Source organism: Syngnathus acus, chromosome 22 (genome assembly GCF_901709675.1).
Source record: "Syngnathus acus chromosome 22, fSynAcu1.2, whole genome shotgun sequence".
Classification (NCBI taxonomy): Eukaryota; Metazoa; Chordata; class Actinopteri; order Syngnathiformes; family Syngnathidae; genus Syngnathus; species Syngnathus acus.
In genome coordinates, this window is record NC_051106.1 from 7,898,792 (window position 1) to 7,923,966 (window position 25,175).

The 25,175-nt window shown below is 47.3% G+C and overlaps 3 protein-coding genes and 1 long non-coding RNA gene across 11 annotated transcripts; 2 read left to right on the top strand and 2 right to left on the bottom strand.

Moving 5' to 3' along the window:
* The first annotated feature begins 202 nt into the window (after positions 1–202).
* On the top strand, positions 203–10,298 carry znf106a (zinc finger protein 106a). Of its 5 annotated transcripts, none has more exons than XM_037241073.1 (21): positions 203–304; positions 1,086–1,160; positions 1,227–1,288; positions 2,464–2,658; positions 3,187–4,728; positions 4,823–5,210; positions 5,292–5,352; positions 5,426–5,583; positions 5,677–5,737; positions 5,832–6,720; positions 6,836–6,873; positions 6,962–7,077; positions 7,142–7,276; positions 7,706–7,822; positions 7,896–8,087; positions 8,151–8,213; positions 8,290–8,409; positions 8,498–8,569; positions 8,656–8,727; positions 8,818–8,961; positions 10,157–10,298. In XM_037241073.1, the coding sequence occupies exons 2-21, from the start codon at positions 1,098–1,100 to the stop codon at positions 10,160–10,162; spliced, it is 4,494 nt and encodes a 1,497-aa protein (XP_037096968.1). In that variant the 5' UTR covers positions 203–304; positions 1,086–1,097; the 3' UTR covers positions 10,163–10,298. The 5 variants fall into 5 exon arrangements, with proteins under 5 accessions (XP_037096968.1, XP_037096965.1, XP_037096967.1 ...); XM_037241070.1 differs by lacking the exon at positions 10,157–10,298 and adding an exon at positions 9,054–9,279; XM_037241072.1 differs by lacking the exon at positions 10,157–10,298 and adding an exon at positions 9,054–9,279 and having other exon boundaries at positions 5,835–6,720.
* A 48-nt stretch (positions 10,299–10,346) lies between these two features.
* capn3a (calpain 3a, (p94)) lies at positions 10,347–17,289 on the bottom strand. 4 transcript variants are annotated; one of them, XM_037241218.1, is made up of 21 exons: positions 16,834–17,289; positions 16,465–16,534; positions 16,072–16,190; positions 15,867–16,000; positions 15,619–15,787; positions 15,362–15,445; positions 15,198–15,292; positions 15,046–15,123; positions 14,610–14,770; positions 14,369–14,538; positions 14,154–14,165; positions 13,847–14,055; positions 13,102–13,138; positions 12,795–12,875; positions 12,606–12,663; positions 12,470–12,543; positions 11,883–11,951; positions 11,718–11,796; positions 11,467–11,607; positions 11,332–11,390; positions 10,347–11,203 (listed from the first exon to the last, which is right to left on the bottom strand). In XM_037241218.1, exons 1-21 carry the CDS (start codon positions 17,083–17,085, stop codon positions 11,177–11,179), a joined length of 2,178 nt encoding a protein of 725 aa, XP_037097113.1. In that variant the 5' UTR covers positions 17,086–17,289; the 3' UTR covers positions 10,347–11,176. The 4 variants fall into 4 exon arrangements, with proteins under 4 accessions (XP_037097113.1, XP_037097114.1, XP_037097117.1 ...); XM_037241219.1 differs by having other exon boundaries at positions 10,356–11,203; positions 12,479–12,543; positions 16,834–17,287; XM_037241222.1 differs by having other exon boundaries at positions 10,356–11,203; positions 11,467–11,583; positions 16,834–17,287.
* LOC119116221 lies at positions 11,297–23,707 on the top strand. Its single transcript, XR_005096244.1, has 4 exons — positions 11,297–11,399; positions 11,637–11,819; positions 11,910–11,970; positions 23,570–23,707. It is a non-coding gene; the product is annotated as an uncharacterized LOC119116221 (long non-coding RNA).
* On the bottom strand, positions 17,866–24,305 carry ganc (glucosidase, alpha; neutral C). The gene is made up of 23 exons (XM_037241194.1): positions 24,189–24,305; positions 23,991–24,044; positions 23,727–23,829; positions 23,394–23,521; positions 23,126–23,305; positions 23,024–23,045; positions 22,880–22,940; positions 22,651–22,747; positions 21,899–22,070; positions 21,553–21,673; positions 21,238–21,473; positions 20,774–20,980; positions 20,503–20,646; positions 19,803–19,899; positions 19,640–19,741; positions 19,362–19,536; positions 19,220–19,288; positions 19,010–19,074; positions 18,848–18,924; positions 18,710–18,784; positions 18,481–18,594; positions 18,237–18,349; positions 17,866–18,166 (listed from the first exon to the last, which is right to left on the bottom strand). Exons 1-23 carry the CDS (start codon positions 24,215–24,217, stop codon positions 17,947–17,949), a joined length of 2,661 nt encoding a protein of 886 aa, XP_037097089.1. The 5' UTR covers positions 24,218–24,305; the 3' UTR covers positions 17,866–17,946.
* Positions 24,306–25,175: the final 870 nt, after the last annotated feature.

Below are 25,175 nucleotides of genomic sequence, written 5' to 3' on the forward strand. Positions count from 1 at the left end.
AATCATAACCCCAAATACTGCTTTCTTATAATCACAAAATTTTCAGAAATAAATTCAATTGAAATTAAGAGCGACATTTTCAAAATTCAATATTTCTTTACCCAGATTCTCCATTTTTAGTACACGATTTATGAAACAACATTTTGAAACCGTACTTTCCGATTGCAGCGGTGTACCTGAACGTAGCTTCCGTTCCCGTACAGCACGCTGGTTCGTCCGTTCTTCGCGGGAGGAGGATGTTGTTAACTGCGACCGCGATGGAGGACCAAATGTGGAACCCTGGACACTCGTGAATGTAATAAAGGTAGCAAATAAACCACTTGTAACTTTTTGAACGTACAAGAACGTTTCGATGTAGCTGGGTTGCGTCGCAATTTGACCACTGTTGCGTTCAAGAAAACCTGGCGTTACCTTAGTTACGGTTGCTAACATGATAGCTTGCTGCTACAAGCCTAGTTTTGCTCAACATTGTCACAAATATTAAAATATTGCATGTCGCAAGGTTTATTATATGAGGTCCGGAGACATTCTGATCACTTGCTGGATTAGTTAATGTGCTTTTCGTGTATTTCAGAAGGACGCAGCCAGTGTTTGGGAACAAAAACACTGTCGTTAGCATAATATGTGCTAACAAATAGCCATAATGAGGAGTAAGTGACGAACAATGTGCTCCGTGGCAGCATAAATATCCACGTTTGAAATAATAATAGTAATTATAAGAACAAAATTTGAACAAATTCGTCCCAAAACGAAGCTTTTAACAACAACAACACACCCAAGATGCGATTTTTTTTTCGTACTTTCTATGGCTGTTCCTCATCTTAACGTGATTTAAGATTTGCCAATATTTTCTTTTTTTCTTTCCTAAAATGAGGCTGGGGGACAACACTTTCTCCATTCTGGTTCCCTCATGCCCCCTTTAAACATGGATGCCGTGACATCCTTCTCAACACAATATTAATTCTCCCATTTCCCAATGTTGATTCACCTCAAAGCATTTTGAGAAGCAAAGTATCGACATACTTTTATATATATAAAATAATAACTATAAAATGTATTCCCTCTTCCTGTGTTGTCAGTTACGGGCAAATTTGCTAATGGTCAAGATGTCAAGAGACAGGAAGTGCATCCTCTGCGAGACGGTCCACGCCTCCAAGCAGGTTTGTTTTTACAATTGAATTGTAAATATGGACTTTCCATAACTATTTGATTTTGTCTAATTATAGGAAATGGAAGAGCACATGAGGAGCATGCTGCACCACCGCGAGTTGGAGAAACTCAAAGGGAGGTACGTCAATTGGAAAGGTCCCCCAAGTGCGTTATTTTTAAAACTTTAAGGGTGGCGCAAAACTGCTGAACAGCAAACAAACTCATTCGGCGTATTTGTTTTATTTGATGTGGGTCACTGTGAAGAACACTTGCCAATTGGCACGTGCCGGTCAGGCGTAGCTCAGAATGGCTTCAGCTTTGTGCAGCTGTTCCAACTGTTACGGAGTAAATTTAGACACAAGCTTGCCGGATGCCCAATAGAAGGCATCTGGCTGGCTCGTGACTTTTTGAAAGTCTTCCAGGGGTCAATGTTGAATATTTTTAACTTTCCTGGCTGATAAAAAGGGATAAGTCCAAAGTGCATGAAAGGGAGTATGGATTAGCTGATGACACAAAAGTGGGTCATCATCAATTAAGGCTGCACTAAATGAATATTTTATTATTCGATTAGTCTGTTGATTATTTTTTCAAAAGGGTAGAAAGCGGAATATTCCTAATTTAACTTTTTGTGAGTAGTGTACATTTTAAAATTCCTGACCAATAAATTATTTTCTTTTTCTTGTTCTTTTTATAAAAGTGGGTCGTGACTTTTGTCAACGAGGGGAAATGTGTGCCGCGAACAGCCCCAAAAAAAGACAGGCCAAGGTTGGACACATTTAGTAGAGGTTAAGAGTCAAAGGTGGGTGGTGAGCGACTGCTGCCGGCTTCGGTTACGCCGCTTGTGATTGGTCAGCGAGATGAAGAGGACACATGTCTGTGGTGGTGGGAGGAGGGTCGGAAGGGGGGGTTGGTATATTTCCAAAACAGACGCCTGAGCGAGGTCTCAGAGTGCAACGGGCGCCATCATGACCGCACGCTAGGCCGAGCGTCCCTGAGCTGCGTGGCCGGCAAGCTCCATTAGCACGCCGCCCGAGCCCAGCTCGCTTCCCGCTTGCTCCTGCTTCCTTGTCATTAATGAGCTGCTGGGGAACCGCACACTTTTTTTTTTTTTGGATCAGGAAGACACTTTTTGTTTTGACTTTGACACGGGGAAAATTTTTAAGTTAGTTACCTCCTGATCTACAACAAATAGAGAATTTGGTGATAAAAGAAGGGATTGTTGAGTACACTCCTCTCCCAAGACGTCAAGAAGCTCATCGCCACCATGCCCGAGGGAAGCATTGAGCGCCCTTTGTCGCCTCTCCTTCCCGATAGGGATTGCGGCCACGAGTGCCGGGTGTGCAAGGTTTCGGTGGTAAGCCTGACCGACTACGCCGGCCACATCTCCAGCCCTGCCCACAAGCAAAACCTGGAGAAGGAGAAAACCTTGCCCGGCGGCGGAAACCGCGACGAGGACTACTTCGACCAAACGCTGGTGGAGCTCGTTCTCAAGAGGAAAGAGCAAATACGGTAAGTGAAGCGAGAAATGCATTTATTATACATTGAGACTTAAGATAAATATTTTTGCACAAACGCCAAATTTGAACATGAAGGATTAATGTGCAGCTTACCACGTGTAAATTATTTCCCAATCTCTACTTTGAGTAAAATGCTGATTGGTACTGTATGTGTGATTGTAAAGCTCGTCAACCGCATGTTTGCGTGCTATCTATAGTCACATTCTTATCATGAGCACTCACAGGCTTCTTTCAGCTGCTGCCTCAGTCCACTCCGAGCCAGACTCCAATTTCACGTCTGTAGCCTAAAACAGTAGGGGGATTTACTGCCGGGGTGTTTTTTTTTTTTTTAAGACCACCCCCCTTTGTACTGGCCCTTCGCCAAATTGGCGTATTAATGCCGGTGTAATTGGAGAAGTGGAATTTAGTCACTTGTTCCTTTCAGATTTACTCAGATGGGACACCCAGTTGTAAAAAACAAAAGGTGAGGATGGAAGCTGATAAGTTCGCTGGTTGACTTTAATCCGGTCTGTATCGGCAGCAAAGAACAAGAGGCGGCGGCTGCTGCTAAGCTGGCCCAGGAAGCGGCGGAAGCAAAGCAAAGGGAGATCCAGCAGAGAATAAAAGAAGCCAAGGAACGCTACCAGTCGGCCAAAGGTGCTCAGCCTCTGCCCTACGGCTTCGCTTGGAACTGCCCCCAATACAATTGGAGAAGCGGGCAGCAGCAGAGAGGCTTCCGAGCGACTTCGCCATGCCAGAACACCATGCAAGGAAAGAGCGCCACCTGGCACGCTCAGCCACCCCCCAACTTCCAGAGGTGGGGGTCGGGCGACCTGCAAGGCGGTCGTTGCTATTCGCAGGACGGCGCCTTGGCCCCCCACGGCGGTGCATTTTGTAACCCCGGTCGTCAGCCCTGGCTCAGTAACCAAGGTAGCAGCTACGGCATGTACGGCAGGAATAACATCTCCCAGTTCCCGCCGAATAACCGGCAAATGAGCTACAACTGCACTCCAAGGTACCCGCCCCCGCCGCAGTTCTTTGCCCGTCCTGTTAGCAACCCTCAAAACAGGGCTAATGAGAGCGCAGGGCCCCAGAGTAACGGGATGCCAACAGCCGACCGGGAGCCGCCCCCTGGCAAACAGAATTTTGGCAGCAACCCAAAGCTGGACAAGACCTGCCACTGGTCTCCTTATACAGTCGGCAAGACGATGGACTTGCTACCCAGCAAGGACGCCGCGTCCAAACCAGCGGAGCGACACTTTGAACAGAGCCAAGAGGGTCCTTCCAACAGTCAAGCCGAAGTCCAGCCAAAACCCCAAGGAATCAGAACCCCGTCGGTTGGATCCTTGCCATCGCAACAAGCACCAAAGCTACCAGACACCTTCAGGAAGGCCTCGGCCTTCTCGGAAAGGAGGAGCTCTTTGGACAGCCCTCGGACAGAAACCCCTCGGCGCACCAGCAAAGGGGAGCTGCCCAAGGATCCGGTGCAGGGTCCGATTGTAGAGAACAAGGATACCAACAGCTACCATAACGCAGCTAAACCCAAATCAAGCCACCCGGCCCGGAGTTCTTCGTCTTGTGCGGCCAAAGAAACGTTCTCAGCATCCTCTTCTGAGAGTCTTCAGTCCCTGCAGGTCAGCACCTCCAGCGCCAAGAAGCCGCCGCCCCCAGCCTCCAAACGTGACGAGCCGGAGAAGGCGAAGGAATCTCTCACCTCGCCGCCTCTCCAAGCCCCGATGCAAGCGGCAGAAGATCACAGTTCCAAGGGAGAGACCTCCAGTTGGGACAAAACATGCACCAAGGCGTCCGGCTTGTCCAAACTCGAACTGCCTCCTGTCCTGAAGCGCGACCTGACCAAGCACATCAGCACCAAGACCAAGACGGGCTGCCACGAGCCCAACCTCCACAACGCCAGGCGTGTCCGCAACCTGAGCGAATCGCGGCGGACCGACAGCGAAAAGGACTCCGGGCTCAAACCGACCGTGCGCCACCTCATCAGCTCCTCTGGCTCTAAAAAAGTCAACTGGGAGCAGGTGTACCAGGAGGTGCGCAAGAAGCAGGACAAGGGGAAGGGGATGCCCAGGTAAACTTAAAAGAACTTGATCCACTCCTTGCCTAGCGCCACAACTTTTCCACGCTCTCATGGAGTCTCACAACTACTCTGTGTCTCCCTCCAGGTTCGGCATTGAAATGGTTCCAAATGAAGACCAGAGTCAGGAGGAGGAAGACCTGGCAATGTTGGAGAAGTTCCCTTGGGAGTCATTGATGGAAACCTCTCCCCCTGCCACATCCCGCAAGCGCTCCCTCTCCGAGAGCAGCCTGGCTCCCACGTCTGAGCACTCGCGCCGACAATCCAAGGAGACGCCGCCGCGGAGGTCCGGCGGCCGGCCCGACGCCGAGCAGATTCTGAACCTCGCTGCGGAGGAAGCTCAAAAGCGAACAGATAAGCTAATGTCAGAGAAGGTCAAGGCTCTCCAGAGAACCGACTACAAGCTTGAGGAGAACAACTCCTGGGTCAAGCTGATTGATATACAGGGAACAGCGAAGAAGCGAAGAACACCTGGGGTGAGTTCAGCATGTTTGTTTTTAGCATTGTCTGCTTAAAATGAGATATTTTTTTTTTTCTCTTCTCTTTGGGATGTTCAGAGCCAAGAGGCTTCAGGCGCGGAACAAGATACCAAAAGAAGAAAGACCAAATCCAAAACAGGTTTGTGTCTTTCATGGAAATGTATCCAGAATAATTGATGAGTAAAATGCACAATTTCGGTTTGGCGGCGAAGCCGACCGCCTACAGATCGACCAGCTCCTGGCCGTGTCGCTGCGAGAGGAGGAGCTGAGTCGCTCCCTGCAGACGGCCGAGACCAATCTGGTCCAAGCGCGGGTGGCGCTGGAGGCCGCCTACATGGAGGTGCAGCGAGCCGTGCTGGTCAAACAGCAGGTACACGTGTTGCGCTATGAATATATTTCAGTGTCAGGCATACGTCGTTTAGTTTTTTTTCTCCCGTATTTAAATATTTTCTTCCTTTTTCAGATTTCCACAGAGATCAGCACACTCCGAGAAAAACGTATTGGACTATTAAAAGGAATGCAAGGTATGCCTGGATTTCCGAGCAGCACTAAACCGCCAAACCTGTTGTTGAGCTTTTTTCTGCAGTTTAACAGTAGCTCAACATTTTTTTTTTAAAGCAGGGAACACGGAAGTGGCTGAAGTACCGCCCATCCGTCTGAAACAAGAGAAGACGAACCCCGCGGAAAGAGAACCGCCCCCTGTGACCCCGTTCAGCTCTCTTGCGAGCACGGCAGCTCTTGCTAGAAGCGCCTCGCCGCCACCGCCCGTCTCCAATGCCGTTAAGGAGGAGCCCCTGTCCCCCATACGAATCAGCAGCGAGTCGGACCACTTGGGGAATGTATCATGCCCCGAGGTTATAACCACTGCGGGGGTAAAGTCTGAGCCCTCGACTACAGCCGAAGGGGACGCCTACAGTCTGTCGGGGTTGACGGGGACCACCGAAAAAGCCACTCAGGTCACCCAAGTCCCGGATTCCAAAAATGATGTCAAGCCCTTGTTGGCCAGCAGGAGGCGCTCCGAGACGGGCAGCACCACCGACCGCCCGCGCTCGCCGCCATTCGAGGTGCCCCAAGTGCCAAACGCCTCGCCCGGTTCCCCCTCAGAGTTGCGCGGCGGCAAGCGAGTCAGGAAGCTGAAGAAGAGGAAGGTGTTGGAAAAGGCTCACAGCCACGTGATGCTGGAGAGCAGCGACACCGAGATGGACGGCGAGACCTCCAAGCCCAGGTGGCCACGACATCAGAGGAGAGCCAGCAGCAGCAGCACGCAGGTCAGCACCTCCTCGCTACCACAAGGGGGCGACGTGAAGATGGTGGAAGACGCCAAGCCTCTCAAACAGGAAGTGGAGGTTAAGGTGGAGACGGACGCAATCTTCGAGCAACTGTTCGGGACCACCTCGGGCTTTCCAGCGGCCCCCAAACCAGAGTCATCCAGAAGCGAGCAGTCAAGCCTGGCCTGCAATGAGGTCACCTCCACCAGCGACATGGACATTTGTAAATCATCTGAGAGGTGAAGCTTTGACATTACAAAAATGACAATGCTTTTTTTTTTGGTGCCTATTTTGTACAAAGTGGCCGAAGTTCTTCACATCATTTAAAACTGCTGTCCTCCATTTTTTTTTCAGTGAAATGTCTTTTCCAAAGATAGCATGGAATCCTTCTTGTAAGTTTTTCTTTTTTACACTGGATTGATTTTTTATCATTTGCATCCTCTTGTCGTCTTGGCAACAGAATGTGTGTTTGTTTGGCAGACGGGTCGCCCGGCACTTTTGAGGGCCACCTGGAAGCGGTGAACGGCATGCAGGTCCACAGCGGGCTGCTGTACACGTGCTCCGGAGACCGCACGGTCAAAGCCTTCGACCTGATGGTGGGTTCCGATGAAATCCACGGCCCCATCTTTCAGAACGCTGATGACCTTTCGTCTTCCGCAGACTCGCAACTGCGTCGCCGTCTTTTCCGGCCACACGTCGAAAGTGAGCTGCCTGTTGGTGTCGTCCGCCCCCTGCCTCCAGCGCCGCCTGTATTCGGGTTCCACCGATCAGACCATACGCTGCTACAGTCTTAAGGTAAAGTGACCGAAAGCCGCCTACTTGACTGACTTATTTAATTTGATTAAACTGACTGAAGAATGTTAAAATTTTCGTAACTTTTTTAAAACGTGTTTCATAACAATAAAGGGGGTATTAGGTGCCAATACAGATGCCTGCATAAAAAAATGAAAAACATTTTACTTTTAGTTTGCATTTATTGATCATATTTCTCATCCATCACGTTTTTTAGACTGTTTTATACATTTTAAATGACTTCTGCAGTTTTCAAACATCTCTCATAACAGGTTAAAGAAAATAGGTGACCAGACCGATGCCTGACAATATATTCACTGTCTACGGCAGGACTAACAGACATATTTTTAATATCCAAATATTTATGGACAGACATGTTTAGGACGATACGGATATGACATTTAAAGGTTTTGTGTGCTTGCTTGCTTACAGACGCAGGAATTAGAGCAGCAGTTCACTCTGGCAGATCGAGTTCTGTGCTTGCACAACCGATGGAAGTTTCTGTATGCCGGCCTGGCAAACGGCACTGTGGTTACGTTTGATCTTACGGTGAGAAACGTCGGTGGCTGGATTCTTTTTTTTTGAATAAGTATCATGAGTACTTTTTCCACCGCTGCCGCAGACCAATCAGCTGCAGGATACATTTGAATGCCACACGCCACGGGCAGTCAGCTGCCTGGCCACGTCGCAGGAGGGCCTGCGGCGCATCCTACTGGTCGGCTCCTACGACAGCACCATCAGCGTGCGGGACGCCAAGACCGGACTACTGCTGCGCATGCTGGAGGGACACGCCAAGAACGTCCTCTCCATGAAGGTACGCCAGCGCCATCTTCCTGCAAAGGCAGCGACAATGGAAAATTTTTTTTTATGCTTTCAGGTTGTGAATGATTTGGTGTTCAGCGGCTCGAGTGACCAATGTGTCTACGCACACAACATCCACGTGAGTCCACTTTTACCGCGACAAAATGAAATAGGAAGTCGATAAAGTAGTCTCACCGCCAACATTTTGCGTTCAGAGTGGCGAGCTGCAGCGCGTCTACAAGGGCCACAGTCACGCCGTTACCGTGGTGACGGTCGTGGGGAAGGTGATGGTGACCGCCTGCTTGGACAAAATGGTTCGCGTCTACGACCTACAGGTGCGCCCCATTTTCACCGTCCGCTATCAGAAATCTCTAACGTTCCCCCAGATTGATTTTTTTTTTCTCTCTGCCCTCTCCTCTGCAGTCCCAAGAACTGCTGCAAGTGTACGCCGGACATTCGGACATGGTGACCAGCATGGTGGTCCACCAGAACAAGGTGAGTCGTCCGTCATACAGTGTTGTCGGCTGCGGGACTTTTGAAAGCTGGTGAGTGTATGTCCTGTTTTTTTTTTTTTCCTCCAGATCTATACCGGCTGCTACGACGGCAGCGTGAAGGCCGTTGAACTCAATCTGTCGCAGAACTACCGCTGCAGGGTATCTTGAAATTTCTTTTTATTTATTTCAAATTGCAATTTTAACTGTGAACCCGATTAAAGGTGTCGTTTTTCTACGCCGCGCCCACAGTGGCACGGCTGCTCGCTGGTTTTCGGCGTGGCGGCGCACCTGCAGCAGCACGCGCTTGCCGACCACGCCGCCAACCAGCAGACGCTCAGATGTCGGTGGAAAGACTGCGAGGAAATTTTCTCCGCTCGCAACGGCTCCAAGCAGGTAAATGTTCGTTGAAGTGAGTTGAAATGAATCGTTGTCATCATTAGCCATCGGCGCTGTAAATGACGAGCGTGGCTCTGCTGTGTGTCCAGGCGATGCTCGCACACGTGCAGAAGCACGCCGACGAGGCCCAACCGGAACCTTGAGTTCCCATCTCCCATATTGGGCGGAAGTTTGGAACCTTTGCGTTCCATGTTGGAATCCAACATTCAAGTGTCTCACTGTCCATTTTTTCCTACGTCCTTGAAGAATGCGGCGGCGGCTGCGAGAACCTCACGCGCCGCCGCCCGCTATCATTTTGCACTGACCAAAAAAAAACGAAGGTCCTTCGATTTTTATTTTTTATTTTTGCCAAGAAAACGTTAGCGCCGCCGAGAGTGGGAACGCCGTGTTTCTGAATCCTGCGGCCACGCTGTATGGCATGGGAATTTTTTCTTTTTTTCGTTGTTGACGTGTTTTTGTGAGCACCCCCCAAACATTATTTTGAATTGTTTTACCTTTGAGTTAAAAAAAAACGGGGACAACGTCTCGTTCGACTAATAAACTAATTTGTAGGTTTTTTTTCTCACGTTTATTTTGGTACCACTTCACAATCATGTTTTTTAACTACTAACCGTTTCAAAACTTTTAGTAACGTTTAAATCTATTGTGATAGTGGCATCTGTCTTGCCAAATAATTGTCCCCAAGTTTTGCTATATTGGGTTATGGCATGACGTTTGTTAGTGGTGCCTTTTGCGTGTTTTTTTTTTAGGGGGGGGTGGAGTCGTTACTCAGCATTTTTTTGAAGACATTTGAAGGTTTTTGTTGCAGTGTGGTGTGGCCGTGTCATTTTTTTTGCGGTGAAAACAAAAGGTTATGGCATGAACGGTCGTGACATCTTTTTAGCGGATTTTATATTTGGATTCCGGCTGATTTGTTATCCATCTTAGAGGATGGGATACATTGCAGCATTGCATTTTTCATGCTTCCAAATGATTAATACATTAACGGTATGGTGACGCGAGGAGGTGACGAGGCACGTGGTGAAGGAGGTGTTTGATGGAGCAGTAGGAAGATGAGGGATGATCTCCCATGCCGTACCCCCACCCACACATCTCTTACTAATGAAAGTCCCAGTTTTATAATAATATGAAAAATTTAAGTCCCGATTAATTTTTTAACCTTAGTGGCTTATGATCTCTACGACGTTTTCAGCGATAAGTCGAAAGGAAGCAAAACACGGCGTTCACCTCCGGCCTGGCAACACTGACTTTCTTTCTCCTTCTTCAATTCAACTTTTGTTTTGTTTTTTACCTTGCAGTCAGACATTTAATTATAATAAAAATATGCAACACTATAGACTGTCTTTTGTTCATTTTGATTTTGAAGTAATCAAACATCATCAACTTGTCAATTGTTGATTTATCGTTTTATTACATTTTTAAACATTAACATGGCCTTTGCAGAGGTTGACTGCTTGAAACTCTTAGTGAACAACGTCAAGCGTGTAAGTCAAAACATGTTTTGTTGGTGGGGATAAAATGCTTCGAAAAAATGCATTACACTCATTTGACCAAAGCTAGCTAAAAAGGAAAAATCAAAACAACAAAGCAGCAGTCCAACCTTTTCTAGCCGTATACTCTTCTTCAATTCCTGATTGGAACCTCAAACGTTGATGTGAACAAAAAAAATAAATATATATTTGATGGACAAGTTGTCCACTGTTGGTGAGGCTCTGTGAGGTATGATGAGCGACGTCAAGAGGTTGTGTGTGTGATGCCTGAGTGAAAAAAGGAAGGATCAGTCATTTCTTTGGGTGACGCAAATGGCCTGAGCTGAGGAGATCGTGTTGGCGGGGAAAGAACGTTAGGTGTCTCCATGACTGAAAAAAGAAGAGTGTTTGAATTCTTCAGGTGGACAAAAGCACAGAATAGATGCAAAAGGCCTGTACTTAAAAATAAGAAAACAGAAGGGAGGAAACTCAGAAAAGGTGTCCATGAATGAAAATGACAAGAGAGACTTTGGGCGGGATGAGGAAAAAGAAAAGTACGGAATAGAAACAAAGGAGTCTTGGCAAATCATAAAAACGATTTCTTGAAGCGGGTTTGGTGATGGGAGTAGGACAAAAGTACAGAATGGATGCAAATGGCCTGAACTGAGGAGGAAGATGAGAAGCGGCACAGGAAGTCATGAGGTAAAGTCTTGGCAGGTCTGGTCTTCGTGCAGCCCTCTTCTTTAGGCGTACATGGTCAACTGGAGCCACTGCAGAGATGAAACCAATTTAAAATCATGCAAGTCTCATCGTGGCCAGCAGGAGGCAGCAGAGTTAAGACATGTATTCGTTCCATTCATTTGATACAGATAGGACTTAAAATGTCGCGTGGACTTACTTCCAATACGCTGAGTCGGATCGTGCCATCTCCGTCTTGGTCGAAGGCCTGAAACGCCCCTTTAGCAGGTAAAAAAAAAAAAGACGTTAAATGAATCTGAAAATCAGAAAACTTGAGGGCGAAAAGCCGACTTACGGAACATGGCCTCGAGGCGGACCAGGCAGCTGATGAAACTGTCGAAATCAATGTTCATGCTCTCGTTGGCATAACGCATGGTGATGATGTCGTACAGTTGGTTGTTGAGGCGGAAGCCTGAACGGGACACAAGACACATGACTGCACAGTGACAAGAACATTCACAACAGGGTGAGTTCGTTCAACGTCGGCACGGGCGAGAGTGGAGGCGACATAGGCCGCAAAGGCGGTGAAGAAAATGGCTGCCGTACCTGCGTCATTGACTGCGTTCCTCATCTCGTAGCTGTCAATGCTGCCCGACTGGTCGGGGTTGTATTGCTTAAAGATTCCCTGGAATGGAAGAGTGTTCAAAAGTGAGTGTGGGAGAAAATAAAGAATTCTCCGTTTTTTTTGTTTTTTTTTTCACACTTCCTGACCTGCCATTGTTTGATTTTACTCCACAGGTGGCGGAACTCTTGAAGGTTAAGGCGACTCGTCCCGTCCATCTGAGCCCGTTCAGTTAAGGTAGGCCTATAACCTTTCTAACCTTTCTTTAAAATAAAGAATATATGTCTGTGAGTACTGTTAAATTGTGTGTATACGTGTTTTTGTGGCATCATTTCAGTTCATTAGCTAAATGGTTACAACGCCACAATAGAGATGCTATTTTGTGCTAGCATGGCTAAACTACGTGAAAACTAACATTTCACTTTTAGTTTACAAAATACTGCTTATTGCGGCATCATTTCAGTTCAGTTAATTAGCTAAATGGTAACAACACCACAATAGAGATGCTAATTAGTGCTAGCATGGCTAAACTGTGAAAACTAACATTTCACTTTTAGTTTACAAAATACTGCTTATTGAGAAGGAAGGGGCTACTGTATTAAATATAATGAATAATTGAGTTTACTTGTATATTATTATTTGGAGATTGTTCTTAATAAGAGAACAATCAGTAGAGGCTCAACAATTATAATAAAAGCGATGTGGCCCAGGTGTCGGCCTGTTGTGCACTCGATACGAAGGATACGTCCATCAGAGCTATCATGCTCCTGCAGCTCTCCAGGCTGAAGCCCTCTGTACTCATGTTCTTGTCTGTAGCACGTGATAAAGTACGCGTGACGTCACAGCGGAAAAGATTTACCGTCGCTACTCACGTTTGATGATGACTCTGTTGAGAACCTTTCTCAGCTGGTTGGCAGTGATCTCCATGTCCTGCATGAGGGATTTTATTCATTCATTTTATTCCAGACGTTAGACTTGGCCCGTTTCCTTTGTCATTATAGTTTGCAGTGGTGAGAACTAACGAGGCTCCTCAAGAGGCTCCTATGGATGTTTGTACTCACATCACCAGCAATCTCTTGAAAAATAGTCCGGAACTGCTGGTCCTCCTCCTCACTCTCCTCCCCCACTGAGGCTGGTGCTGGCTGGTGACGTGGAGGTTGAGGTGGAGGTCAAGTGTGGACAATGAGTTAGTGAGAAATTTACAGTTGATATAAAAAGTATACACTTCCCTTTTCACCTTCTATACAGCCATTTTTAGTTTATTTACATAAATCTAATGAAATCTATGAATAAAATAAATTGTTTAATTTTATGCCACTAAGAGACACAAATTGGTTGTTAAAGTGTAAAAAAAAAAAAATCACCTACCACGGGATGGTCTGCCTCAATCCTGTTCTCTATCTCCCTGAAAGAAGACCAAGAAAAAGCGGTCACCATGGTTACTGACAACAATAACATTCCACGTGTAGAACATTGACCCAATCAGCTCGCTCGCTGGACGCCGTGTGCTAAGAAAAAGCTATTTGAGCCATACCGCTGAGTATAATTAGGGATGGGCGTTTGATGCTATGAATTTTTCCTTGAATAATAAACAATCTATGAATGTTGTATTGTACTTGAATGATGAACTTCCCATAGCAGACAGACCTGATCATTCCTAATGATCAATACATCCATGCATACTATGTCCATCCCTAATTATAATCATCAATAATAACATGTAGCATGTGTGAGTATCCCAGTTGGAGAACGTTGACTGTGGACTCCTGCGCAGGCTCCCACAGTCCGTCGGGCAGACGTTTGGTTGTCCCGGCCCATGGTGGAGGGGGCTGGTGGTGGTCAGCGAAGACATATTTGAACGTTTACCGCAGATTGCCCCAGCTGGGTGTGGCTTGTCCTAAAAAAGATTCCATAACAGCCTCGAACTGGGGCCGCTTTCTTCCAGCTCTACAAATCAAATCTCCGTTAAAATGGTTCGTTCTTGGCGGTGCACCTCAAAACCATCAGCAGTACCCCACTAGCCATGACTCACAAACCCACAAGTGGACTTTAATATATGAATAGTTCTTCCAACGCCCCCCAAAAAGGAACCCGTAAACCAGCGGCCACTCACTCTGACGTATTCCTCTTTTCGGAGAAGACGCGCAAGATGAATTCGCCCTCTTGATGGGGCTCGTACGTGGACGGGACAATAACGTACTCTCCGGGGCTCAGCCGGAAGCGCTGGGTGACCTCGCGCAGGTTGATGTACGACTTGCAGCGAGCCTTTGACATACTGCCCAGAAAAAAGTCCTTTGGCATGTGCTGCTTGTTGCCGTGCATCTGGAAGAGGACACAGAACATTCTGGTGGGAACCATTCCCGAGACCATGACGAAGAAGTCACCCCAGAACTCGGATCCTGATTGGGGGACGTACTTACCTCCTTTGGCACCTGTGGACAGACAGAGATGGTTAACAATCAGTACCTGGTCTCCTGCTTGGAAATCAACCACGGTTCTAAGGTCTACTCTGAATCCTCCCAGAAACCGAGCGTTCTGGACCACAGGAAGCCCCTGACCAACTACAGTGTCCAATTTTTCGCGTCGACCACTCATTTCCACATGAACTAATCAAAGCAGAAGCTGCCTTAAAAACCTCGTAGATGGCAAAGCCAATGGTGAACAGGTTGGCGCCCATCTTGCGCTCTTTCCGCCTGTTCTTCTGCATCAGAGCCACCACGAAGGTGCAGCCAACCTCGTTGTCCTCGGGGTCATCGTCCTCCTCCAGTAAGCGAAGGCGGTACTGAGGATTCGTCCAGAAAGTGTCTGCGAGGATCGAAACAAGAGCTGTATCAGCGAGGGGGAAAAAAAAGGATTTCGGCGACAGCGTCTCCTACCAAGGTAGTTTCTGCAGCCTCCGGCCGAGCAACCTCGCACCCAACGGCCCTCGTTCACAGAAACGGTCCACTTGTGGATCTTGTCGTCCTCCAGGGCATCAGGGGTCAGGTTGCAGATCTCGAGCTTTGTGTAGTTCCTTTTGAAGTCCTCAAAGGACATCCTGCGGAGGGGGAACACTAGTGGAACAGGTACCAGATGGAGCGGAGTTGGGTTTTTAAGGATGCTTACACTGATGGATGAACAAAACAGATATTTCCACATCTCATCTAAAATAGTTTTCGTTTTTCTCCAAACAATACTGATTGTTCTGGAAAAAGTCTGACTTTGTTTTCATCATCTTAACAAGAATGGATCAAAAAAAATCTACTGCGTGTATTGAACCTCCTCTTGAGGGCTTAAAATGACAAGATTTGCTCTGGTCTCAAAACACTTTACCAGAACTCTCCGTCTTCCGCGCTCTGGTGTTGTAGCTTGTCCTTCTCGGCCTTGGGTAACGCGTTCCACTCCTTTGAGCTTAAAGCGAACACACCAAACTTTAGCCAATATTCCAGATGATGAACTAGAATTTCTTCGGTTGTGATACAGACTTATCGCTCCAGGGTCCGTTCCACTCCACCTGGCCCCAAGGGTTCCTGAGACGCACTAGGCGCACTTTGGTCTCTCTGAGCTGCGAGGGCCGACACTGCCAAAGACAAAACATAGCGTCAATTCTTCTGATCAAATTTTGCAAGCGACGCCGCTAGTCTTTTACCTCCTCCGCCCCCGTCACGGAATACGCGTGCCCCTTCACCAGGCCCGTGGCGGTCCGGGTCTCATAGCGAGCAGGGACGAGGGACTGCGGGATGCAAACGTGTCTTATTTTTGTTTACATTTGCGATGACATCAATGTCGTTTTCTAAAGTCAATTTGAAAGGTCTAAGTAAAAGATCTGACTCAATTTACTCCAGCTTCCAATCTGCTTAAAGTCCACAGCTACCTAGCGAGTTGGTTAGAAAAACTGAAACTCACATCAATGGAGCAGCCCATGAGGGAGCCTCGCTCAAGAGCCTTCTTCATGATCTTGTAGAGCTCTTTAGGAGCCTCCTTCAACTCGTAGAACTCTGTCACCCCGCCGGTGAAGTCCTCCATGGCCTCGGTAGTGTTGCCACCCTTTAGGGCTTCATAGGAGCCGTGCAGTCTGGACACAAACAGGACTTGTACTTCATACTTTTGGTTCTTGAGTGATTCAAACGACTCAAACCAATCAGGCGACTCACTTTGCGTAGGCCTTTTCCAGGAGGGCACTCCAGAACTCGTTTCTTTCCGCTGACTTGGTGAACACCAGCTGGTTGTTGAAGGTGGGGATGCGGTCATCGATGACCACCTCCACCCAGTCGCCATAGCGCCAGAACTGCGGAAGAGAACGAGGACTGAGATCACCGTGACCAGGGTCGCTTAAGTCTCAGAAGCTCCTTGGCCTACCTGGAAGTGGAAGATCCCGGCATAGTCCTGCGTGAAACTCTGGTCTGGAGGAACCACCCGATAGAGGAGCTTTTCGTTGAGAGTGAGGCAGGCGATGGCGGCTAGCAACCAACAGTCACCTGTGTATTAGCAATGTTAGCACATTCCGTCATCTGATGCCATGTTTCAGTTTTTCCCATTTATTTATTTGTTTTTAGCCTTTTCAAGCCTTCATTGACGGGCTCAACAATGAGAAATACTGCTGACTGGATTCGCTTCCAAAAGAGTAACCACAATGCGGGGGGAGGCCACATCCAGTGTGGTGATGGGTTGGGTGGCGTTGAAGGGAATGCCCCCCCAAAATCAGACTGAATGTACTGAAAGATTTGACAACAAATTTAAGTATAACCTCACCGAGATCTCCCTGGCAGATGTCCGTACGACTGGCCCCGCCCACGATGAACTGTGGGTTCTCACTAATTTCCTGGACATAACAAAGGATTACCTTCATAAAAATTAAACACGCCTTGGTTTGAACTTCTTCAATCAATCAATCAGCTTTTATTGGCCAAGTCTGTGGGAAAAAAACGATTTGAATCGGAAAATTGGTTTTGATTTAACAAGTGCATCAAACTGGACTGAATCGACCCACTTTAAAATCTGTCTGTTTTCAACGTGTCATCAGAATAAGGAATATAAATATGGAATTCTATTAATGATCAAACTGCATTCTACCCCCCACCCCTGCCCGTCAATCATCCATCCATCCATCCTCCCTCCTACCTTGGGCCTCTTCCAAACAATGTTCTTGACCTTGTTGGACTTGTGTCCAAGCTCTTTGAAGCCCAGCGACTCAACGTTGGCCGGGAAAGAGTCGTCATCAAAGAGAGTCCCACGCTGAACGTACTCCTGCCGCAGGGCGCCAAAGTCCTGGCCGTTGAGGCGCAGCGGCTTGTTGAGGGTGCCTTCGCCGTCGCGCCGCTCTCGTTCCCGGATGAGCCGGTCGCAGAAAAAGCCAGACGGTGTGTAGGGCATCTCGTCCCCACTCGTTCTCTCTCACTCACCTTCTATGGTGTGGCTTGTGTGTACAAGCGTGTGGTTTTTTTTTACCAATATTGCCACCTGGACTAAAGTTGCCAAGCAGGACACGCTTGCATAAATCCAAAGAAAAAGTGCCTGATTGGCTCGCCGCGTTAGTGACGCAACCTTCCCCTCTGACCGCTGGGAAAAAGTAAATTCAGCCAACATACATGCACAGACCGGCACATAACGCACACATACATTGTGCGTGTGTGTGTGTGTGCGGTGACCATTGGGCTGACGCACAATGCGGCGTTGGTCATTGTTGGGTGACACAAAGGCCAGAGGGCCACGCCGGAGTCCATCCAAAGCATGGCCGCTGGATGCCCTGCCTCAGCAGAAGGCATTCAAGCGCTTCTCAATGGAGCTCTGCGTACAGCGGTCTCAGCAAGAACCCGTTTGGAGCACGCCAATCCTCCACCGCCGTGTCAGATTCTCTACGAAAGGGACAAAAACTGGGGAAAAGTATCTCAAAAAAACAGAACCGCAAAGGCGTTTACAATTATTGAAATGTACTGTATTTTGAAGCTGTCCTGTGGTCTTTGAAAGATCTGACAACTCCACACCCCAAGAGAAAGAATACATTCTAAAAAACTGGACTGCAGTAAATTCTTACCCATTAGGAAAATGCTGGGTTGATTTTCTAACCCACTCACTGGGTTGCTGTTTATGTTTACCCAATTATCTTGGCAAGATACAAACCCCTAGTATCTGTGTAATAAAGACAGGGAAACGTTCATCTTCATTTTTAATGCGTGGTTTATTTTTTGAGCAGTCTATTATTTGACTTTATACAGTAAATGCTGAGACAGGAAGTCAACATATCTGGATGTCCCAGTCCTTGTTTACGCTGAGCTCCAAGTTCCTGACGTTCAGGGAGCTCCGCTCCAGGTCGTAATCGTATTCCACCGAGACGTACTCCTCGGCCAAACCCGCCGCGTCGACCTTCACCGCCGACGGCTCTCCTTGCAACCCCAAGACCTCCACCGAGCGCACCGTTGTGCCACACTTGTAGCTCCCCACTTTGTCGGCGGCGCTGCAGTGTGACAGTTGTGGCGTCACCGCGTTGTGAGGATACGACATGAAGTCGAGGAGGGAGGACTCACCGGCACTGAAGGCGTCCTGCTATCATGTGGAAGGAGCGGAGGCAGAACTCCCCTTTGTCACGGTAGGAGAAGGTGTGGCCATCGTCCAGGTACACCTCACCGTTAGCGGCACCCTGTGGGAGATTGGGCAAACTGGTACACTGATGCAACCTCCACCACTCGTAAACCGCTGCCAAGAGCCGTCACTGAGGATCCGGAATTTTTCTGCCTTTCAAATGAGGACTCGGCGCTTTGCTCTTCTCACCTGAGCGTCCAGAGCCACCAAGATGGCGAGGGGACTCTTCAGAAGGTCAGTGGTACAAGTCCCCAGCTCTATGGCGCGGATCACCATAGTACCGCCTCGCTGGAACACCGGAATCTGATGACATTGTACAAAATAGTTTGCTACAATGTTGACATTGTCAATGTTGAGATCATATTTCTCCAGGAAAGCGTCAAGTCAGAAGTGGGACAAGAGCCAAAAAACGATTTACCGTTTCCAAGGTAACCGGAAAACTCTGTGTCCCGCCTCCATGGTAAACTGCCCCGGATTTGACGTAATACCAAAGCTAAAATAGAAGAAAAGCCAGTAAAGTTGACAGTTATGAACTCTGGTTCAATATTTACGCTACCTGCTCCGCTCCAGGAAAGAGAACTTCCAGTTGTGAAACGTTGGGGTCAGTGACGGGATACGCCAGCAGCGCTTCTCCTGTGTGCAACATTAATTAGTAGAACAAATAATCTTAGCGGTGGGTCGGAAAAAAAAAAAAAAAAAAGCAAAAACAAAACCTCACCGATCATGTATTGGTGATCCACGTTGAAGAGTCTCTTCTCCTCAGGGAACTCTATCCACAGAGGCCTGAACATAGAGCAATGGAAATGACTGATTGAGAAGAACCCACCCATCCACCCAATATGCTGCTGAAAACAAAGTCAACCAGGGTCTCATAATGTATTGTGCAACTAAATGACAACAATTGTATCCAGCAAACAGCAGCACTGACCTGAGCACAGGCAGGCCGTCGGTGTGAGCCCGATAGAAGAGAGTGTACCAGTAAGGCAGCAAGCGGTACCTGAAAATCCACATTTCGGGCCCATTTCAAATGAGCTGAATGCAATTGGAGACGAAGGACGGCGGGACTGTACCGCTCTTCAATGACAGCTCGGATGGCGTCGGTCACATGCTTCTCGAACACCCAGGGCTCCCGGCGCGTCGTGTGCATCGACGAGTGGCCTCGGAAAAAGGGCTGCATGCAAGCGGCTTGGTACCAGCGGATCAGCAATTCAGTGCTTGGCTGCTGAACAAACCCGCCGATGTCGGCTGAAAGGCACAGGAACAAAGTTATTCACTCAAGATAAAGATCATACGCTTAAAAAACAGCTGCGGATAGTCTTCTAATAGGAGCAGGACTGGAGTAACTCACCTCCGCAAAACGAGAGGCCCGTTACGCACATGGACAGACACATGGAGATGGAGATCTTCAGAAACCCCCAAGTAGCAAGGTTGTCTCCAGTCCACACGGGTCCTGCATGACAGACACTCTGATGATTCCATTTAGGTCTAGAATCCAAAGCTTATGCGCATACCTAATCTTTGACTCCCGGCGAAGAAGGCGCGAGACAGAACGAAAGGTCTCTCGGTGCCGCCGGAGCGGGTCAAAATGCCGTCGGCGGCAGCCATTTGCTAGGAAAGATGTTTGATACCTTAAAAATGGGACTGATTGATTTGTCAAGTCAAGTCAAGTCAAGTTTATTTGTATAGCCCTAAATCACAAGCAGTCTCAAAGGGCTTCACATAGACAAAAATTGACAATTATTCTCAAAGCATCCCCTGATCTTAAGCTCCCAAAAGGGCAAGGAAAAACTCAAAACCCCTGCCCGGGGAAAATGAGAAACCTTGAGAAGGGACCACAGATGGAAGGATCCCCCTTTCAGGATCACCAGGTTGTAATGGATGCAGAGAGGGCACAAATAATACATAATATGAAAATCAAAAGTGGATGTCCAAGTCAGAGCGAAGGGCTGCCGGAGGAGCCCTCTACTATCCTGGCTGTGGAGGTTGAGCTGCAGTTCCCCCAACCTGAATTTGGATTCGAATGTTAGCTTAGATCCTCAAGGGTCAAACATTCCACCAGCTATTTTCTTTTTTACCTTATAAATGGGCCTGATGATGAATGACTGACTGATTTTAATGTTAGCTTAGATCCTCAGGCGTCACCAAGTCAATATTTGTTACTATACTAGTAATACTTTGTATGAACTTCATGAGATTCTTCTTTCCAGTCACCTGGTAAAAACCGTAGAGGTTGTGCAAGTCGCGGTGTTCCCAGCCACCGTATTGCAATGCATCCTTAGGCAATGTCGTCTCAGGCCCAGAGAAAACGGTGGGTTCATTCAGGTCAACCCATGCGTGCAGCGATGCCGTTGAGCCCTGAATCAAGAAACGCGTCACAAAAGTACAAAATGACTTGATGTCATTTTATGAGGGCATCAACTTCAATTAAACGCATGATCAAAGTGGTGTAAGATGTGGAACGAAAGATCTTTTTCACGCTAACCTTATATCGATCCAAGGAAAAGCACTGGGCGTACCAGGCCCGGGTGTGCGGGTTGCTGAAGTCCGGAAAGTGAGAGTCGCCCGGCCAGCAAGTGCCCTTGTAAACCTGCCCCTCTCTGTCCAAGACAAAAAGCTTTCCCTCCAGTCCCTCCTTGTACAGCGACCAATCAGGATCGATCACGATAGGTGGATCAAGGATAACCACCAACTAAGATCAGAAAACAGAATGACTTGGTTGGGAAAAACAGTAGAAGGTATCGGACTAAAGCGTAAAACGGGACCAGACTAGAGGTGACTGACTGAAGCTTTGGACTAAGAACTCAGATTTACGAGTAAAGATAGGACTAGGACTACAGACCAAGGTCTCAAGACTCGGATTTAATGCTAAGGCAGGTCTCGCAATGAATTAATCCTACTGGAGAACAAGTTTCAGGACTAAAGACAAGGACTTGTTAAGTCGAAGACCTTCCTGTTCTTCTTTTCCAGCTGGTGCTGCAGGTTGGCCGGGTCAGGAAACAGCTTGGGGTTCCAGGTGAAGCAGCGCTTCTCATTCGTATGTTCGATGTCCAGCCACATGACATCATACGGGATGTGGTGCTCGTCAAACTTGTTGTCCACATCTGCTATGTAGTCTTGTGTGTCGTTATCCCAGCGCGAATGGTGGTAACCCAGCGCGAACAGCGGTGGGAGGGCCTGGTACCCTGCGAGGTAAGTCAGGCTGTGTTCAGAAGCTTTTCACTCATTCACTACGGTTACGTTTACATCTGGGGTCAGTCACACCTGTCAGCTCAGCATACTGGCGATACATCTGTGCTGGACTCGGGCCCAGCAGAACCATGCAGTCTATCACGCCGCTCTCAGACAGCCAGTGGATGTCGGTGTGGGGCGGTAGACCGTTTTGCTGGAAGAAGTCCAGAAAATGAAACACTAGATGTACTTTAGAAGTAGATTGAGACAGGCCTAAAAAATAAGACGGGACTACAAACTAGCGCTAAGAACTAGGATTTAAGACTAAAGACTACGGTATGACCAAAGAGTAACATCACTAGTACTTGGGGGTTAGGACTAATGACTAAAACTGAACTAGGACTTAATAAGGACAAAGTCAAGAATTGAAGATTGAAACCTGGGTGTAGTTGACGTGTACAAACGAGTCCGAGGCATTGTGCCAAAAGACTCCTAGAGTTCGGTCCTGCTTGTGGGCCACCACGAGTGGAATGCTGCCGTACACGCCCAGATGGCTGTTGATCTCATAGGCGAACACGTCGAGGTTGAACAGTCGGTACGGTTCGTCATTTCTGTGGGGGACATTGACTCAGATACTTGATTACCGACCTTTTTTTTCCAATCAACTTGTGCATTCTGTTCATTTCACATGCACACATGTCGTAAGCAGTCAACTTTAGTCAAATGTTTATGCAATCTGTCATACCGTTCTTGTACAACAACATTCAGCAGACGGAGTGTCTTTGAAAATGTACTTGGCAGTGGAACAATTGGCTCGCAGCTCATCAGTCTTAACGTACACTTTATTCGATCACGCCTACTATTGTTCTACTGCACCTTATTGAAAATACTTCGCCAGTCATACCTCTTGTATATTATCCCGCATAGTATAACTCACCTCATTATATTACCTGATTGCACTGTACCTACTGCTCAGTATTCTTTTTACTGCTTTTTGCACTTCTAATTGGATGTCAAAGTTCTTTTCACTGTACTGTACATTGACAATACATTTGAATCTAATCTAAGTTCCTGGAGGGGCTGTTGGTCGAAAGGGATTTTTGCAGATTTGATCTAGCTGTAGGCAGATACCAAGCTCTGCGGATATGTGTGGTGGAAAGTCAATTGTCAAAACAAGTGATATTCACGGACCGGGTGTCTGCCAAGCGGAGACTGATGGGGTGTTCTGGTACACCAAACGCATCGTGGAATCCATGGAGACACAAGTCAGCCCCAATGCTACTGGGTCCTAAGCAGTAAAACACAGACATACACTCAGCTCGCCCCCCAAAAAAACATTCAAAATATCTTCACCCTCATCCAATATAAACACTAAAATGCTATTTAGCAGCCGATTTATGCAATGATACCAAAACCTAACCGTTGGCTTTGATGTCTTCAAAGTTCCGGAATGTCTCTCTCCAAAGACAGTCTCCCTCCGGCTGTGGGAGAGAGCGAGACAACAATTATGACTCGAACAAACTTAAAACAGGTTTCAGCTTGTTGTGCTGTGTCCGACTCGTACCTCCGTGTTCCCTTCTTTGACCCTGAGGGGAAAAAAAAACATTCCACATGTCATGGTAAATAATTGACTGTCTGTTAATTGCCACGTAATTGTGACGCTCACTCCTGAGGACGTTCCCGCAGAGTCTCGAACCACAGCTTGCTTTGCGCGTTGAACATCACCAGAGGTTGGTCCTCGCACAGGAGCTCTACACCGAAAGGTTGACGCCACACGCGGCACCTGTAGAGCCCCGAGGCCCAGGAGATTGTCACCAAGTCGTCCTGCTGTTCCTCCAGTCTCACCCTGCCCGTAAAGGAGTCGGCATCAAAGAGGTGTAGGAGCGCATCGAAAAGTATTTTAATGAAAGATGCTACGGGGCGACCGGCCTGACATTTCACTTTGCGGCTCCCGGGTGAGCACATCCTGAACCCTGTAACGCGCTTTGATGGGATTCAGTTCATCAATGACAATCCTGACCGTGTCGTTTTTGCAGGGCGACACACACACAAGCAGCTTTATCTGTGGGAAAACAATTATAACTGTCAATTCTTTTTGGGCCACACACAGGTCAAGAGGAAATGAAGCAGCCGCTGGCAAATGAAGGTGAAACAACCCAGATGCAACATTTGGCACATTGTAAGTGTTTATGAAATTCGTTTGAAATTTTTGATATTCTATGTTAGTTTTTTTTTTTTTTTTTTTTAAATGATGATGGACTTCATACCTTTATGAATGGTTCCAGCAGCTCAAAGCGGACTCCCTTTTCGCTGAGGATAAGTGTATGGAAAAGAGCTTCAAACTGCATTTTGGGGCCATTTGTCTGCCGTCTTGGGGAGGGGGGGGGAACAACAAAAAAAACCAACTTCAAAAATGAAAATACAAAATGCCAGAAATGATCATTCACTTAGTCAAAAAATATATAAAATGAGGAAATAACATATAAACTCAACATACAATATGTTAAAAAGAGATCCCGTGATTGACATACCTGTAAAAGGCAACCTGATAACTTTTCCTAAATTTGTCTTTGCCGACATCGCCGCTGTGGAATTACCACACAGAGTACAACAACCAGCAAGAAAGGAACACAAACACAAAATATTTACAGTGGTCAATGGAATAGCATGCAAATAGGCTGCTATTCGATTTACTGTTATTAAAAGTAGTAAAAAAGTTCAATCATTACCCAGGAATCGTCTGTTTCAAGTCGCCCATGTCGAATACAGTAGACACTCTTTGAGTCAGACTAATTTGTCAATTATCCACGTAACCCAGACTCTGAACAGCTGATCCCTCCTTCCCTACCAGCTCAGTGGCCTAGTGGTAGAGTGTCCGCCCTGAGACTGGAAGGTTGTGGGTTCAAACCCCGGCCGGGTCATACCAAAGACTATAAAAATGGGACCCATTGCCTCCCTGCTTGGCACTCAGCATTAAGGGTTGGAATTGGGGGGTTAGATCACCAACTGATTCCCGAGCGCGGCACCGCTGCTGCTCACTGCTCCCCTCTCCCCCAGGGGATGGATTAAAATCACACGGGGATGGGTTAAATGCAGAGGACAAATTTCACCACACCCAGGTGTGTGTGTGACGATCATTGGGACTTTAATCTTTTTAATCTTTTTTTTCTTGTTCTGACAGTAGTAATTACGATTGCCTGCTCAGCTCCGTAACAGTTTCACTTTCAGTCAATAAGAAAAATGGTTCATATTAATACGAGTCCAACCATAAACCAAGATATTTGTAACAATTTACAAACTCGAGTTCAGTACCATCTGCACAAAATATTTTAGGGGTATTGTTGGGAGCACGAGACCGGTTAAAAATGATGGTTTTCTTTGTGTTAAGAAGGCGATGGAGATTATGGAAATATTCTTCAACGGAGGTGAAGCTAAGTTGTAATGAGGATGCTGCAGAATGGAGAGAAGGACCTTCAGAATATAGGGTCATCAGCATAAAGGTGGATCTTTGAACTGCCGACATACTTGACTACGTCATTCATGTCAATGGAGAACAGCAATGGGCCTAGGATCGAGCCTTGAGGAACCCCTTTGGAGATGGTGAGAGGGTCAGAAAGAATATTTTCCAATTTAATTTGCTGGAGTCGATTGTTTAGGTAGCTGGCAAACCAATCACATGCGTGTGACGACAGGCCAATAATAGAGAGCCTCTGCAG

Bases quoted from the DNA above. Each gene is read 5' to 3' on its own strand.
- capn3a (XM_037241218.1), bottom strand. From the start codon at position 17,085: ATGCCCTACACACCGTCTGGCTTTTTCTGCGACCGGCTCATCCGGGAA. The intron at 12,664-12,794 runs GTGAGTACAAAC...TCCCTCATGCAG, and splicing joins TTCAAGAGATTGCTGGTGAT to GACATGGAGATCACTGCCAA. The intron at 12,544-12,605 runs GTGAGTAGCGAC...CACGTGCTACAG, and splicing joins CAACAGAGTCATCATCAAAC to ACAAGAACATGAGTACAGAG.
- znf106a (XM_037241070.1), top strand. From the start codon at position 1,098: ATGGTCAAGATGTCAAGAGACAGGAAGTGCATCCTCTGCGAGACGGTC. The intron at 5,584-5,676 runs GTACACGTGTTG...TTCCTTTTTCAG, and splicing joins CCGTGCTGGTCAAACAGCAG to ATTTCCACAGAGATCAGCAC. The intron at 6,721-6,835 runs GTGAAGCTTTGA...TTTTTTTTTCAG, and splicing joins ATTTGTAAATCATCTGAGAG to TGAAATGTCTTTTCCAAAGA.
- ganc (XM_037241194.1), bottom strand. From the start codon at position 24,217: ATGGGCGACTTGAAACAGACGATTCCTGG. The intron at 23,522-23,726 runs GTATGAAGTCCA...GTTTTCCCACAG, and splicing joins TGCTGGAACCATTCATAAAG to ATAAAGCTGCTTGTGTGTGT. The intron at 22,071-22,650 runs GTCCGTGAATAT...TGTCCCCCACAG, and splicing joins CTCCGCTTGGCAGACACCCG to AAATGACGAACCGTACCGAC.